General features: G+C 42.7%; 1 protein-coding gene across 1 annotated transcript; it reads left to right on the top strand.

Moving 5' to 3' along the window:
• Positions 1-1,459: 1,459 nt before the first annotated feature.
• setd1a (SET domain containing 1A, histone lysine methyltransferase) lies at positions 1,460-17,418 on the top strand (the record flags this gene model as incomplete). Its single annotated transcript, XM_083896682.1, has 20 exons — positions 1,460-1,597; positions 1,690-1,788; positions 1,885-2,155; positions 2,315-2,445; positions 2,601-2,857; positions 3,201-4,896; positions 5,311-6,300; positions 6,472-6,639; positions 8,358-8,442; positions 8,527-8,669; positions 9,088-9,124; positions 9,846-10,029; positions 10,154-10,197; positions 10,340-11,631; positions 12,609-12,966; positions 13,161-13,348; positions 13,564-13,674; positions 14,302-14,421; positions 14,632-14,769; positions 15,580-17,418. The coding sequence occupies 20 exons, from the start codon at positions 1,460-1,462 to the stop codon at positions 15,751-15,753; spliced, it is 6,624 nt and encodes a 2,207-aa protein (XP_083752808.1). The 3' UTR covers positions 15,754-17,418.
• Between the last annotated feature and the right edge of the window lie 243 nt (positions 17,419-17,661).

Raw genomic sequence — 17,661 nt, 5'->3', positions numbered from 1 at the left:
TGGATTTGTGTAAGCAGATTCAAACATTTAATAGTTACAGAATTTACACCATAAATACACCTTAGTAATATTTTCCTTTAAGTAACGTGATCATTAGATGTTTCCTAATGTGTCCAGTGTTTTGTGTGGACGTGAACATTTTCTTTTCAGTGATATGACTTGAAGAATGTGCCGCTCGGAAATTGCGTGCTGCATTTACGTAACCTGATGGAGAACAGGCGAGGCTTTCAGGTTGGTTCTGCGATGGCCACTCTCTCATCACTGTTTGGGTTTTAAGGCGAAAACAATGGCCTCGTCGCTCCGAGTGACGTGTTTTTGTCCATACCTAGTATCGGAATGATAGCGGTTTTGTTTTAGCTCATCAGTTTTGTTCTAAAGCAGGGTCAGATATGCACCGTTTGTGTTAGCGACTCTGTGTTTTTCTTGTTCGTCTCCCAGGCCTGGCCGCCGCTGCCTACACTGTAGCGGCGGGGTTGCTACTTTCGGATGAGCGGGCAGTAGCTCTCGAAGAGGTGGGGTCTGAAATTAGGGGAACACGAGGTAAAAGAAGCCAGTCGGCGATAAAAGAGAGATGCATAAACACGAATGCTACTCACAGAACACCGTGGATGTGGACAAAGTGTCGACAATGTCTGAGTTTTGCCTCCTGACTGGGTGTTCTTGCTAGTTAGCATTAGCTAATAGCAGGTTTAACTTGCTCTGGCTAAGGCGAGATGTGCAATAAGTAATTTAACATGCATTACCGTGGGATAACGTGGGGACTGTTGGTATCGCTGCTCTCAATAAATTATTCGGTGCCCGAATTAGAGTGCATTTAAATTGAAATGTGAACCAGCGTTTGTAAATGGTTACTTTGTATTTTGTTGCCGCACTTTAGCTTCTATGCTATCTGCAGTTTGCTAGCTGGTCAGTGACGTAACGCTGGTCATTGTTTTGACAGCACGCAGCATCGCCAGTGAGGGTCTGTATACAGTTTTCAGGCTGAACACAGTTGACAATATGGCACATAAATAGTAAACGTGTTAAAACAGTTTCCATATTAGCCTCTACAGAAAGTTATCACGATAAATGTCAGTGTGGTTTGATTTATGTTTGTGCAAGTTGTAATTGTGGTTCTGCATAGAAATCATCACTGTTGTTGTTGTTGTTGTTGTTGATGATGTTTTTATACTTATTGAAATATTTAACTTTTACTTCAAATGTTCTATCTTAGGAAATAAATTGATAGAGCAGTTCAAAGGCAGGCGAGGTAGATAACGTTTAAAGAAATACACACAGACAATACTCGGATATGTTGGGGAAATACATATATTGTTGTCACCACAGCATTACTGTTTTGTGTACCTTCAACACTTATTTTACAAAAGCTTCCCGTATTGAGGCTTTGTGATTGTTTGTTTTCTTGAACAGTAGTGACGGACTGTCTATAATCACAGATTTCCTTTAACTCAGTTGTAGGATGGATCCAGACAGTGGGGCAGATACACAAAAAGCTGTCAGTTTGCAGTGGAAGAGCTACAAACTCGTCCAAGACCCTGCTATAAGGCGGGTTGCACAGAAAATCTACAGATATGATGGAGTGCATTTCAGTGTACCAGTAAGTTGTTGTTGTTTTTTTTCTTTTACAAATTGTTTGTTTGTTTGTAAAAAAAATACAACTGTATACTACAGCCTGTATCATTTCTCCAGGACTCTGGATTTCCTCCTGTGGGCGAACTGCGAGACCCAAGACCCCGAAGGCTATGGTCCAGGTATACAGAACTTTCCCTGCCAGTGCCGAAGTTTAAGGTGAGAATACCTAGTCAACATTTCATGCATCCCAGTTGATATACTTCTTTGAATGACTAGATCTTTTCTCAAATCTTGCTTTTTTTTTTATTACAGCTTGATGAGTTCTATGTGGGTCCCATACCACTCAAGGAGGTGACATTTGCTAGACTAAATGACAATATCAAGGAGCCTTTCTTGGCTGACATGTGTGCCAAGTTTGGTGAAGTGGAGGAGATGGAGATCCTGTTTCACCCCAAAACTAGGAAGCACCTGGGGCTGGCCAGGGTGTTGTTTACCAGCACCAGAGGAGCTAAGGACACCGTCAAGCAGTTGCACAACACCTCTGTCATGGGTAACATCATTCATGCCCAACTGGATATAAAGGGTAAGCTAATCCTTATTTAACATATTTTCATGTGCATGCAAGTTGATGGTTACAAGTTATATCCATGATACTTCATTGTAAATAGATACAGGTTTGTATCTGTGATGGGTTTCCTTCTGAATCTGTATTAATCTCTGTCTGACGTTTGTCTTCATCCAGGTCAGCAGAGGCAGAAGTATTATGACCTAATTGTTAATGGGTCCTGCACTCCCCAGACAGTGCCGCTGGGAGGCAAGGCTTTGACAGACAAGCTTCATCCTCCAGCTCCAACACAGCCGCAGCCTGACACGGTATATTATAATTGCCACTTCCATTATGTAATGATCGTCTAAAATGTATGGTAATGTGTTTAAAAAATTAATTTATTAACTTAATTGTCATCTCAAGGTTGTAAGGAGTAAGAGTATTGTAAGAGATAAAACTTAATTTGCCTTTCTCTTAACAGTCATCAGAAATCAGGCGGAGGCTCTCCAGTGAACTTGCAGTTTTGGCAGCAGGGGTCCAGGCCCTCACATCAGGAAGCGCAACTCCAGGCTCTGCTGAAACCGGTTTTAGTGACCAGCGCTTGGACACGCCTCCCTCCACCATGTCAGGCCCCTTCACCCCAGGCTCCTCGACTTCGACTCAGAGTGGTGGAGGAACACCTTATAGCTCCAGGTCTGGGACTCCTTTCTCTCAAGACTCGGGCTACGCTGGTGGCAGGTTAGATGTTGGTCTTTTTTAGTAATATTATTCAGATCTATTTTGTGTAAACTGAGGTATCATTTGTGCCTATTCTATTCATTGTTTGAGACCTCCAGAAATGTGTTCACAATGATTTGTTATTTAATTATCAGTTTTGATTAATAACTGCTAATAGAGCTATATTAATTTAATATGTTGGTATAATTTGTAGTTTAAATGTAATTTACCAGTTGGATGTACAGTATGTTTGGACAGTGCACCAATCTATAGCACATGGAAAATCAGTTGGTGAAGCTCCAGTGAAGGTTAATCATTTACTAGATCAAAGTAGTTAAAAATCTTCTGAATTTATCTCTTACAGACATACTGCCTTCAACACTGGCACTTCTGGCAGTGGCTATCCTCCCCAGGACATGTTACCTTCCTCCTCCTCATCTTCTGCAGTCTCATCCACTGTTGGAGGATACAAAATGTCTCGCTATCCTGAGGATGCACAGGAGCCTTCAACTTATCATCGAGGTCGCCCTATGTACCCCCCAACAGCATCATACCGTCCCAATGAGCCACCATGCTATCCCCCATACCCTAATGTGGGAGGTCCTGGGCCACACATGGGTCTTCACTCCTCAATGCTCCCACCACCGCCTGCCACCCAATATGATCAGCCCACAATGTCAGACAGGGACCGGGACCGTGACAGAGACTCAGTTGGGCGCTATGGTGCAGGGGGGATTAATTCCAGAAGGTCATCTTACCACCACCAGCAGCAGGACACAAACTCTTCCACAAAGTATCATACCCATCACTCCCATCATCATTCAGATCGCAGAGATGATAGGGGGTACCGTCGAGACAGCCTGGGCTCTCGGTCAGGTGAACATAGTCACCAAAGACACCGCAATCACCACCATTCTCACAACCACCATGGCAGCAGTAGTCGCAGAAGGAGCAGCCACGAACGGGACAGAGATCGAGATAGAGACCGAAATCGAGACAGAGATGGTGACTTCTCCAACAGCTCTGACCCTAGATACAATTCCAACTCTTACCGCTCTTCTTCTAATAGCATGTCTCCCCCACCCTCATCTTACTCTGCATACCCCTCGTCCAAAGAGCCCGCACCAGCCCCTCCGCAGGGAATGGACGCTTCCACCCATCAAGGGGGTACAAGCCTCACCGAGAGAAGCTCTCTGCCTTCGGTAGGCACTGACAAAGACTTGCACACTGGTCACCCCAGTGCTCTGCCACCACCTCCTCCGCCACCACCGCCCCTTCCACCAGCCTCTGTTATTGCAGCAGCTGTAGCTGAGACTCTTGGAACAATGGACTTTAGCCAAGATAGTCCAGCTCGGGAAGAGCAGTGGACAAAGCCCAAACGCCGCCCCAGCACCCCACCAGCACCTCCAAAGACGCCACCACCTTCCTCTCCACCCCACCCCACCATAACATCCTCCTCCACCTCGCCTTCGTCCACCTCGCTCCCTCATCACCTCCCCTCTTCCTCCAGCTCCCCTCAACCTCCACAACGTGACTCCTCTTCACCAGAGCCAGATTCCACCAATGAGAGTCTACCGTTTGCCTACCATGGTAGTAGCCTTGACTCGCGTATCGAGATGCTCCTGAAGGAACAGAAGGCAAAATTCTCTTTCCTTGCCTCTGATGAGGAAGATGAGGAGGATAGGAAAGAGGAGAAGCAGAGGGGCCCACGTGGGGACAGAGGAGAGGGAAGAAGTGGGTCAGGTCATGTAACAACAGAGCACACTGGTGGTAATCAGGTGGGAGACGATGGGGAAAAAGACCACAGGAGGAAAGGGGAGAGAGACAGAGGAAATAAAAGGGGAAAGGGAGGAGAGGGTCGGAAAAGTCCCACTGTACTTAACACAAACACACCATCCTCTTCCACCTATTCTCCGCACCTCCCACCTCCAGAAGAAACCCAGCCCCAGGTTGCCCTTGATGGTCCCGGAGCTCTGCAGGAGGAGTCTTCACAGGCCAGAGCTTCTGATACACGGAACAGGACAGGAGCACACACACCACCTTATAATGGGCAGAGTCAGGTAAGATGAAGATAAAAAAAATTATTCTACCTATTGGTTTTTAACCTCCATTTTTGTGATGGCAAATTGTTGGTTCTTACTTTGGTCTGAACTATTCAAGCTTTCACAAATCCACTGAAGCAAAGACACACAAATATTTCAGTCTTCCTCAGCAGTTATCTTCATCAGTATTATCACTCATATAATGAGCCACAACTCTAAAGCATATTTCGGTGAACATATTGGCAGCTTTATTGTTTTTTTTGAAAGGCTATAAACTAGAATGGGGTATCATATGTGGGGCAGTCATTTCTTTGATAAAAGTAACAAACTATTTAAGGTATATTTGTCCCACTTTTTAATTTATGGATAATATAATTTTATACTTTTGAGGGTTTTTCCCTGCTTTAAATGGTAAATTCTGTTTTCTTTCAGTCCTCCCCTCATTCCTCGGGGGAAGACATGGAAATATCAGATGAGGAGGAGGAGGCGACCACCATAACAACAGTGACGACCCACCAGCCCTCACTCACCTCATGTTCCTCACCCTCTTCATCCCAGGCTGCTATGCCTTCACAAACAGCCGACCCTTCATCTTCACCCACACCCATCTCTGACTCTGCACAGCACTTTGGCACCTCCATGCACCCTCCCATGCCCTCCTATCCTCATTTGCCTCCTCCTCCTCCCCCTGGATATTCCCTCCAACCCCCACCTCCCCCAGGGATCCCTCCCATTCCCCACATGGAGCTCCACCCTGAGTATGCTCCTCCCATGCCCCATCATATGTATGACTATGCCACCTCTATGGAGCTAATGAATCAGTATAGTGGTGGAGCTCCTATGTCTTTCCAAATGCAGACCCACATGCTAAGTCGCTTACACCAGCTACGAATGTCAGCATCCAACGGCACTCCAAGCCCTGGTGAGGCAGCCACTGCTGACTACACCTCATACCACCTCCATTCTATACCACCAACCCACACACACCACCCCTACATGGACCAAGATGGTAGTGGGGCAGGTGCTCATTACGACCAGGATCACCGCTACATGCCCCCTCATATGCCCTACCCCTATCCTGACCCCCACAGCACTCAGATACCACCCCCTCCACACCATGGCATCCCACCTCCTCATACAGGCTGGCCTCCACACGTCTTACCACCACACTACCCCTCTTACATGCCCCCACCTGGCTATGGCACCATACTTCCTGGGGATGGAGAGGAGTATAGGGCTCCAGGAGAGGAGATGCCTATACTGGCTGAGAATCCCCATGAGGCCACAGTGCAGATGGTCCTGGCCAATTTAATTCAGGAAATGAAGAACATCATGCAGAGGGACCTGAACCGCAAGATGGTGGAAAATGTTGCCTTTGCAACCTTTGATGAGTGGTGGGAGAGGAAAGAGACTAAGGCCAAGGTAAGGAAGACTAATCAAAACAATGCTAAAAAGTGTTACTGTAATATCATTGTCCTAATATTACCACAATATTACCATATTTTCCAAAGACCTGTAAGTTTGTCCTAATAAAAACAAAGGTAAAATGTCTATGATGAATAATTTTACAATATAAATGTTTTCCCTCTCTAGCCCTTCCAGACAATGGTAAGAGGGGTGTCTGCGATACGGGATGAAGAGAAGAAAGAGGAAAAGGTCAACCGTCCACGGGAGCCTCACACATCTCTGGTGGACTGGGCGAAGAGTGGTGGCATGGAGGGCTTTTCACTTTGCGGAGCGCTGCGACTGCCTTCCTTCAAGGTGAAAGCACAACACTCACAAACCATTGATTAAATCTCGACGTTTGAAAGACCTCGATGTGCTTTGATAAACACTTACTGATGGTCTTAAAATCATGCTGAAATCTGAATCTCCTGGAAATAATCAGAAAATTTAGAATGTAGGGAAAAAAAAAAATTTATTTATATACTGGAAAATGAAAGATTATGTTATTAGCTGGCAGCGTATTTAACTCCCTATTACAAAATATTTCTTTGAGATATAATTTGCAATCAGATGATATTCTTCATGGACTGACTGAGAACTTAATTTTCAGCCATTGTTTCGCCTGTTAAAAAAAAGGCAGCACTACAGGTGTCCAGTAGAGCAAAACAAAGTGAATCTCTCAATGGTTCAACTGATTTTCTGTTTTGATTTCAGTACAGTAGTACAGAGAACCTAAATGCTTTGCAGAATTTAGATCTGTTGAATCAAGAGAATGATGGGGTTGTCACACCATTAGAAGATCAAGAACACATGAAACATATTTGTTAATTATATTATAAGTAGGGCTGTCAAAATTAACGCGTTAACGCAGGATGATTAATTTGTGGAATTAACGCGTTAATTTATTTTAACGCATTAACGCACTTTCTCACTTTCATCGCGCTACGGGTAGACGTGCAGTTTATGAACAGGCAAGGCCGCGGGCAACTGCTTGGGGCCCCGAGCCGATAGGGGGGCTCCCGACACTCGGAGCCTAAATGCATCAGTGAGCAGCCGCATCCCTGTCTCCCTTAAACAACAATGGTTGATTTGCAATGACACCTCAGTAGGAAACCTCCCTAAAGGGGCCCCACGTCTCCTCACGTTAACCTGTGTGAAGCTGAAGGAAAATAAAGGGGAGTTATCAATCAGGAAGTTAGAAGAGGAAGAAAAAGAGGAAGAAAAAAAGGATGAAGAAAAAAGAAAGAAAGACACACAGTTGTAAGTGGCCCTACTGGCGCAGATAATGATATAATCATAACATTAACAGTCATTGTCTAACTAACGGGGACACAGACAGCAGCTAACATTAGCGTCAGAATGCTATCTGACGCTAACGCTAACTAGTAGAAGCAGTGCTTCAAAGTGCTGCTGAGGAATTTCCTGCTGTGGGTTTAGTACCACAAGAAAACTATTTAACTTCTATACTTTATATTTTGTTTATAATGTGAGTTATTTACAGTGCAATGTATAGGTTTTTTTTTAAAGTTATTTACAGCATTTTATTTTTTCTATTTATTTATATCGTCTTATAATGTGGGTTTTTTACAATGTAATGTTTATTTTTAAGTTTGTATAGGTTTTTACAAGTTATTTACAGTATTTTATTGTTCTTTACATTTATATTTTCACATACTTTATTTATCTCTCCGTTTCTACAACAATATAAAGAGAAAATTTGATTTTTTTTGGCATATTTACGAATGGTAATTAATCGTGATTAATCGTGATTAATCCACAGCTACCCTGTGATTAATCTGATTAAAATTTTCTATCTGATTAGTGTTAATATACACTAAAAAGCATTGGTCAGAAAAGGTTAAAAAACAAAGTTTCTGTGACCTGAGGATGCATTTAGCCCTTTTTGGACCTGTACATGATCATGCTGTGATGAGATAGTGAAGGTCTGTACCAGGTCTGAACAGGGTCTACGATGGGCCTCCAATGGCAAGTTGTAAATATTAACAAAATAATCTTGATGTCTAAATGTACAGGTGAAGAGGAAAGAACCTCTAGAGCTTGAAGAGGGAGACATGAAAAGGCCACGACCCTCGACCCCACCAGATGAGGATGATGAAGGTTTGCTGAGCTGATGTTCAAAGTTGTTTTTCTTTTTAGCTTTGGACTTGTAGGCCTACATGTAACTGTTGATTTGATTTCCAGCTGCTGATGGAAGAATGCAACAAGTGGACAGGCATGGAGCTGAAAGGGACAACAAGAGGAGGAAAAAGAAGCCAAGAAATCGCAAACCGTGGGAGCTCGACAGCGAGGGAGAGGAAACGTCGGATGGTTCCTCGACTGAAAAGGTATGAGCTTTTCGTTTTGTTTTTTTTCCCTCAGGAATGAAACATGTACACATAAATCAGCTTCGAGAATGTCTGTCAGATATCATTCATTCATTCATTCATTCATTCATTCATTCATTCATTCATTTAGTGTGGCAAAATGACAAGGGTTTTGTCCTAATGGAGAGTTAGTAGATTTTTTTATTTGCTTTGTTTTAACATTTTGAATACTGATGTTTTTGATATGAATTGTGTTGTTCTTATGCTCATTACTCATTAGATGGCAGCGTTTTATCCATGATGTTTTTTATTGCTTGTTTGTGTTGTATTTTTATTTTATTTTTAACTGTAATAAAAAAAAAATCATGACGTATACATTTTTTTAATTGCATTGGATTGAATTTCAGTGTTGTAACGACAACCCCTCTTTTATTTGTAGGAGAATGAGGAAGAGGAAAGTGAAAAGGAGTCTGATGGTAAATCACAACCAGTACTCTCTTAAATACTAGTTCATGCCACCTGAAATATAGTACAGCAGAGATGGTTTTGGAGAGCTTAAACTGTTTTATTACACGTTCACTCACCACTTTATTAGGTTTTACTGCTGTATCTGCTTCAAGGTTTGATTTGTGCATTCAGAGATTGTTCTTTGCATAACATGGTTGTAATGAGTTATTTGATTACTGTTGCCTTTTGAACCATTATGGATGTTCTCCTCTGACCTCTGGAATCAATGAGGCATTTTGTGACATCCAGAGAACTTCTGCTAGCTATATATTTTCTCTTCTTCAGACCACTCTCTGTAAACCCTAGAGATGGCTGTGTATGGAAAATCCCAGATGGACAGTTTCTGAAATATTCAGACCTGTCTGTCTGGTTGAAAACCATTCCCCACTTCCTTGTTCTGTCACCACAATAGCTAGGCATGTGTGGTAGATCCATTCACAAAACAAAACCCTATCGTGTGTGGTTGAGACCAGAGTGTTCATGTATGTCTTTGTTTGTTCTCTGAGAAGCATCAGTCACAAAGTAAAGGATGGATGTTGATTAACTTTTCTGGGGATGTAGGTTATAGCCATAGGAATAAATCCAGATTTGTTTAAGACTAGTGGGGTAGAGGAGTTTAATACTGTGAACCTGAGCAGTCTTGATGGAGGTTTGTTATGCCAGTCATGCCAAATATCATTTTCTTTTCAGATGATGCCCTTAGTGTTGATAGTGATGATGAGAGCCTCTCCTCATCCTCTGAGGGCTCTTCATCTTCAGCATCCTCATCTTCATCTTCGTCTGAGGATGAAGGGGAAGGGGAGAGGGCTGAGAGTGGACCAGACAGCATGGACGAGTCAACTATGGACAGCACAACGGAGAAAGAGGATAATGGGTATAAATCTCAGTGTTATCTTGTGTATCTCAAATAGATTTTTAAAAAACATTTGTCTTCTTTATTTAATAATGTACAAGTTGTCATGTCATTAATTCTGGTTTCAATTATTCGTTTTCTTCAGGGAACATAATGCAGCTGCTGTTTCAAGGACAGATGTCAAATCAGGTGTGTTAATGTTGTTCATTTAAATGCACAAAGCACAAATTAAAAAAAACTTGCGAACAATGAAACACACATCAGATACTACACAGTGAACTTAAACTGTTGAACAAATGGTATTATTGTTAAGTTTTGACATTTCTTTCAGGAGAAGCCAAGGACAGCAAAGCAGATTCAGCTACAGCACCTAAAAAGAGGCCACCATCGCCACCATACCCACGTCCTTCATCCCCCGTTGTACTCTTGCCCCCTCTCAAGAAACGGAGGAAAACAGTCTCTTTCTCCACAGATGAGAATGACAGCAGAATGCAGCTGCCAAATGCAACACTATCTTCATCTCCCTCACAAGCAGTGGGTGATTCTCTCCTCCTGTCTCCTGGCGGGCTTCAGGACTTTTCCAGTACTACCACCCAAACCTCTTCTACTCGTCCCACTCATGGCATCCAGCTGCTTCCCTTTGCCTCAAAACCAGGTGAAGGTAATGCCCTCATTGTGCCTCCATCTGGAAGAACTCAAGATTCTGATGAATCCAGAAAGGGACCCCATGTTTCTCCCCAGACCACTCCTGTCAAATCCCCTGGCAAACGAGTTGCAGGCAAAGACTCCCCAAAATCTCCCACTCCTCCTATTATGGTGTGCCGCACTGTGCAGAACCTGCCATTGGATCATGCCTCTATGTGCAGGATGGCCTTTGAAGAGGCCCCTCCTCCACCTCCTGTTAGTAAACGGTCCAGAGGCAGACCTCGGACAACCAGCTTGTCCGCATCATCCTGTCACTCTCTCAGAGAGGAAGATGAGGACGAGGAAGAAAGTGAGCAGAGGTTAAGACTCAGAGAGCAGTTGGGGGCATCCAGCCTCTTGCAGCTGGCTTCAGCCTCAGCCACTGATCTGTCTGTGTTGGCTGATGTGGCCTCGAAAATGGACCCTGATGCTGGGGATTCGGAGGAGACTGAGACATCTGATGAGGCAGAGGAGCAGAAGATGGAAGAGCATATCTTTTCTCCAGAGTCACTTGCTTTGGTTATGAATCCAGAGGGTATAATTGTCCTTCTGGAGCACAACTACACCAAACCCCCTGTTCTCCCTGCACCACCCAGCACCAAAAGGACTCCCACCAAACAAGACTCTGTCTTGCTCCCAGCAGATCTCAACACTATCTCTGGTGTGCTTGAGGCACCAGAGGAGGTTATTGGGGAGGCGTTAGCATCCAAGGTAGATACAGGGGAATACTTGTCTCCAGTGGGGCCCCCCTCTGAGTCTGAGGATGTGGCCCAGGCTGCAACACCATCATCAAAGAAGAAGAGCATGATTGTCAAGGGTTATGAACATGAAAAAGATGAGAGCAAAAAGAAGAGAAGAAAAGACAAAGAAAACATTGAGGTCCATCACACAAAAAAACAGGAGCAGCCAGGCAAGAAACAGAAGAAGCGGAAGCTAGAGGTGAGTGGGACTTTGTTCCTGTAAATGTTTGTGGATGTGTTGAAAGCAACAATTTGCCATAATAGTTTCTGACAGGTGATGATTTAAGATTTAGGAAAATGTCTTTTTTTTTTTTCCATAATGTCCTTTTCGGTTTAACCCAAAGTAAGGAAATTAGATATTCTTTGCCTGTGTTGAGCACATGCACAAATGTCCCTACTACTGGAGATTACACTCCAGAGATTTCTACCATTGACGCCGCGAGAGCGGCTGCGCGTTTTATTCTACCATAGACGCCGGTAAAGCGGATACGTCAATTTTCGGGGGTATAAGGGTTCCTCGCGACATTGTTTTGAAATTACTTCGAGCGAACATGGAGGACTTTGACAGCGGAGAGATTTCTGAAGGCAGTGATTTTGAGGAGTTTCTCGTCTTTGATGAGATCATCGCTGATAACTTCGAACGCGCTGAACAAATCGACCGGGATTTATGGTTAAGGCATAATTATGTTTGAAGACGACGAGGTCGGCGATAATCGACGGAGTGTTTACAACCGTGCACCAGGGGTGAAAAGTGGATTTACCTGCTGCAGATGCCACAGCGCTGTAATCACTATCACCGTCACGTGAAGCAAACTGTTACAGTCATTACATGCTGTTCTTGTTCTTCACACTCCATCAGGACTGAATCAAGGCACTGACACAAGTTGATATTACTTTATTTTCTTACTGTTTTTTAATTGAAAATAGTTATTCACTTTACTTTTACATTTTTGTATCTAAATAAACTCAATTTCACAGGAAAGCCACAGGTGTAAGCTCTTAAATACTTTTTGAATTGTGTTCCTATCTGCTACAGAGGCTGAGAAATCAGTCATTTAGTAGGCATTGACGCTCAGGTTTTAGAGTCATTTTTCCCAGGCGCTTCAGGCCTTAATGGGTTAATGATTGCTTTAATTCACAGTTTACTGGAAGTAATATTCCTCTTTGTCTACACAGGAGTCAGACTTAGAAGAACATGTGGACGTGGAAGAGCTTGAGTCTGGGGAGCTGTCAAGCTCAGACACGGAGGATGATATTATTGAGGAGGTGAGGAAGAGCGAGCGGCTCTTTTTGCAGGAGGCGGGCATAACGCCTTCCCAACGCTGGCAGAAACCGGTTCCAGCACCTGAGCTTCCTCCAGCCCTGAAGTATGATATTCGCAGTGAGTTTGAGCAGATGACCATCTTGTATGATATCTGGAACTCGGGTCTGGACGGTGAAGACTTGGGTTTGCTGAGGAAGACTTACGAGAAGCTGCTACAGGATGACCACAGCTCTGATTGGCTCAATGATACTCACTGGGTCAGCCACACTGATATCCTTATCAATGATTACCTTTTGCATTAAACGTGCCTGTGATTGCATGAAAAATAACCTGTCATCAATGCCCTCAGAAATCTGTATATCTGTGTATATTCAGCATGTAGCATGTGGAACATGGTTTTATTTAAATGGAAAAGTTAGATATGTTTGTTGTGTGCTATCCTGATATTGGCCTTGACCGTTAAGCTGCACTGACCAATTTGCCGAACCCGCGACGTAAGAAAAAGAGTACAGCTGGTCAGCTGCGTGAGCATGTGACTGGTTGTGCCAGAAGTGAGGGCTACTACGCCATCAGCCGCAAAGAGAAGGACGTCTATCTGGACCTTGACCTGCCCGAGCAGGTCATACGAGAAGTGGAGAATGTTGATATCTCGGTAAGCATATTCCTAATCTTATCAGCTGTACTAATCAACAATTTTCGTAATCTGAACCATGTTTCTCTTCCTTTCTGCAATGTGATGGAAACATACTTCTGTCCAGGATTCACTTAACATCTTGCTCATTAACTTAAAATAATTTCTGAAAGAATAAAACTGTTATCATGACATTGGCTGCTTTGTAACTCTGTTTGGTGTCTGTTTCGTGCCAGGGAGCAAACCGGGCGCTATCGGAGAGACGGTCAGAGCAGCGGCGACTCCTCACAGTTATAGGCACCACAGCAATCATGGATTCTGACCTGCTGAAACTCAACCAGCTTAAGGTACAGCAGTGTTACCTCACATGCTCATTCATTTATACATAATTGTACATTTTTGTGTCATTATTCTTTACATATAATCCCCGTTTATGGAGTTTAAAAAGTTGACATCAGCATGTGCCAAAATGATCATACTTAAAGGTCAAGTGCAAAACCTCGGTCACATCTCTGAGGTGTTCTTTGAGAGAGAGGGAAGCCGACTGCATCCAGGAAACTTGGAGCTGAGAGGTGCAGGAACAGCAGCAGCTGTTGAACATGCAGACTTTGCATTCTGTTGGTGGAGCACACATTTTCATTATTATACCATCACGTTCATTTAATCAGGGAAATCCCCATCCCTACTGAATTTCCAGGTTTATTCTGAGCACTAGAATAGTGGTCATGCTTCTGCCTGGCCTCTATCAGTCAAGACGTAAAATGCAGTGTGGGGAATTTTACAGATGAAAGGAGAACAGAGCACCGCTATTCACCTTCTTCCCATAGCCCATAGCCCATGATACCATGCGTTAATTATAGGCGTGACTTCCAGCGCATCCTGTTGCCTAAGCAGAGCCGGTGTTTTCAGGACAAAGACCCAACAAAAAAACCTACCAAGACCATTGTTGCCATGTTTTTGTTGTTCTTTTTCAGTTTCGCAAAAAGAGGCTTCGCTTTGGACGCAGCAGGATCCATGAGTGGGGGCTGTTTGCAATGGAGCCCATTGCTGCTGATGAGATGGTCATTGAGTATGTGGGTCAGAACATCAGACAGGTATGACTTTAAAACATGTTCGTTTGCACCCCTAGTGTAAAAAATTTACAGATCTGTAATGATTTTATCAGATTATAATTGGTCTGTTATGTAAAGAAAAACCCTGTCAATATAATATTACTCATGAACTTTTTCAGATGACTCTATGTTGCAGTAGATACAATGTTAACCTAGGATCAGTGAGCAAGTGATTGTGTGTCCTGTGTCCAGATGGTGGCCGACAATCGAGAGAAGCGGTACGCACAGCAGGGCATCGGGAGCAGCTATTTGTTCAGAGTGGACCACGACACAATTATCGACGCCACCAAGTGTGGCAACCTGGCACGATTCATCAACCACTGCTGCACTGTGAGTCCTCAGTTTTAGATGTGGGCCATAGGCTACATCCATACTACTCCTTCTTTGTTTCAAAATGCATAAATGAATCCCAAATTTTCCCCGCCAACCACATTACACCAGTGTTTTAGAAACCCAAAAAAGTTTAAAAACACTACTGGCTCCATTGTAGAGGAGAGTATCTCCTTATTTACACTGGGATGTGCGTCTTCAGTGTACCTGAATGTGATTAATAGGATGCTAATGATTAACAGTTGGTTGATTAATCACCAGAAAGAAAATAGCCTTCAGAATGTATTAATTATTTAACCAACAACTCCTGTTTCTTTTCATCTGTGTCATTTCTCTGGACCACACATAGTGTAGTTATGACTTATACCAGCAGAGGGCACACATCAACCCAAAGCACTAATGTTATTAGCAGAAGAGGCCTGAGTGCTGTACTTTTCCCAGGGCATAGTGCCATGACTTGGGCAGAGAGAGCAGTTGAAGCCATGATGATACTGTTTGTGGATCATTACTTTCCAAATGCATTAAATAACCTCCTCTGGATGCCAGATACCTCATTGAGTGGAGGAAAAACAAACACTTGAGTTAACAACAGGACGGCACAAGGGAAACAGATGAATTGTTTAATTATGCTGTGTAAACTAACGATGAAGGAAAATGCATGACATTTGAAACTCTGTATTAGTATGGATTAAGATTACTCCTCAAAACGCTCATGTAGTATGGATGTTGCAAGAGTTAAAGGTCACAAGATGTGACTGTTATTTATTTTGGGCTGACACTTACCGGTTTGCTATTCTCTTTATCTTTCAGCCAAACTGCTACGCCAAGGTCATCACCATAGAGTCTCAGAAAAAGATTGTGATCTACTCAAAGCAGCCCATTGCCGTCAATGAAGAAATCACTTACGATTATAAATTTCCCCTGGAGGAGAACAAGATCCCTTGCCTGTGTGGAACAGAGAACTGCCGTGGAACACTTAATTAGTGGACGCATTTCTCTCTGTCACCTTGCCCTTCCACCCTGGTTTGCTCTCACAATACCTAGGAAACAGAGACACACACATTTGCACTTTTCATGCCCACTTTTCATTCTCTTGGCAGTTTCACAAGCCAGTATGTGGCAGGGTTGGGTAACCTATACTAGGACTGGGCATTTGGCCTTCTGTGGCAGTATTGGTGGACTTGTTTAGGTCGTATGTTCCACATAGTCGGGCATGAACAGTGGTTGTGTTGCCATGCCAACAAACAGGAAGCAGAATTGTAGGAAGATGATGTTAACCGAGAAGAGAAAAAAAAAAGCCCCAACACACACCAGTATTTTATGACCAAGCCTGGGATCACCCTTCCTGTTTCAAATCCTCCGTGACCCCAACCCACAGATCCGCACACAGACGCACAGGAATATCTTGACAAATTCAGGGTTTTTAAATGCGCTTGAGGAAGGCGCACTTTTCACATGACAAACTTCAATCAATTTGGTCTTCAGTTATGCAAGTTTTCCAAATGTGAAAATTGTTTTGGAGATTTTTTTTCTTTCTTTCTTTTTTAAATTTGATTTCATGGTATGGTAAATATATAATTGCTGTTTATAAATGGTATTATTATTTAGTTCAATTCGCTGTAAGAATCTTACAGTGAAATAAGCTTCAGTGTACATACCCACTGTCCTTAGTGGCTTGTGATTCACCAGCCCTAAAAACTGTTGCTTCACTGTGTTTTGCCACAACCTTCAGTCCGTAAGAGAGCAAAGTCCCTGGAACTACTGTTTTTAATCCTTCATCAGGATATACATGTCAGTTGTGTTCGCGCTAAAAACGTGTTTGTTTTTTTTATATATATATATGGCTGCTGAATTCTTTCTACAGGATCAGCACATCCACATCGCCTGTTTGTTTCTTTTTTGGCTCTTCCCCCCGTTTGAACAATGTCACGTAAAGGTCTTGTTTGATGGGATCTCTGTCTGACAATCTGTCCATGTTACCTGGTTATTTTCCCATTTGTTTTAATTTTATTGAGCAGGTGTCATTTCATGGTGAAAATGTTTCTAATGTCTAACTCGGTCTCTGTGTGTGCTGCAAGTGTTTTTAAAATGCACATTTGTTTCCTTAGGTCAGGTTCATCTTTATTCCTGCGTTTAACTTGTCTTTCCAGAATGAGTATGCGTTAGTGTGTGTTTTATTTAAGTGTGGAACAGAAAACACCCCTTCCTAAAACATTTTAACAGCTGAAGTCTGTTTGCAGTGTCGAAGGATGGAAGCTATGACTTGTTTGTGCCTGTTTGATGGATGAGCCTTGGCAGGTTTGTGATTCGCTGCACAGATGGATGTCTAAGGCCGTAAGGTTGTTGTCTCTGTTTCTTATTTAGTCATGGCCGTCCAAAGGTAAACTTTTAACTAGCAGAAGACTTTTTTTAATTTTATTTTGTTCCCTCCCAAACAGGTAAACATTTAAGATATTTCTTGTAATGAAAGCCTTTCAGTACAAAACAACCCTCTTTACTACAGGATAAAAAGACGAAAGGAAAAAAAATAAGTCAAAGAAGTACATGTAAATATTGTAGAGGTGTTTGTTTCTCGTAGAAACACACTGATTCCAAGCTGTAAATATGTTGTTCCTTTTCCTCTCTCTATGAGGAGGAAACATGTACATACCTTCCATTCATTTTTTTTTTTTTATTGTTTTTCCTTTTAAGTTGATGATTATTTTAATATTATTTGCAATATTTCTCTTGTATTAATGCGTTGGACCCTTTATTAATGGTGCATTAAAATATTTTTTAAATAAATGGAAAGTGTATTTTTATCTTAAACAATGTTTAGTGTTCTTCCCTCAGATTTAATGCTTGAGATAATAATCTCTAGAATTAACAAATGTGTGCGTACATTAAAGAAAA

The sequence above is a fragment of the Microchirus variegatus genome (assembly GCF_963457635.1).
Source record: "Microchirus variegatus genome assembly, chromosome: 10".
NCBI classification, from domain to species: domain Eukaryota; kingdom Metazoa; phylum Chordata; class Actinopteri; order Pleuronectiformes; family Soleidae; genus Microchirus; species Microchirus variegatus.
Note: the sequence above shows the minus strand (reverse complement) of the source record. Positions and strands in the feature narration are given on the sequence as shown.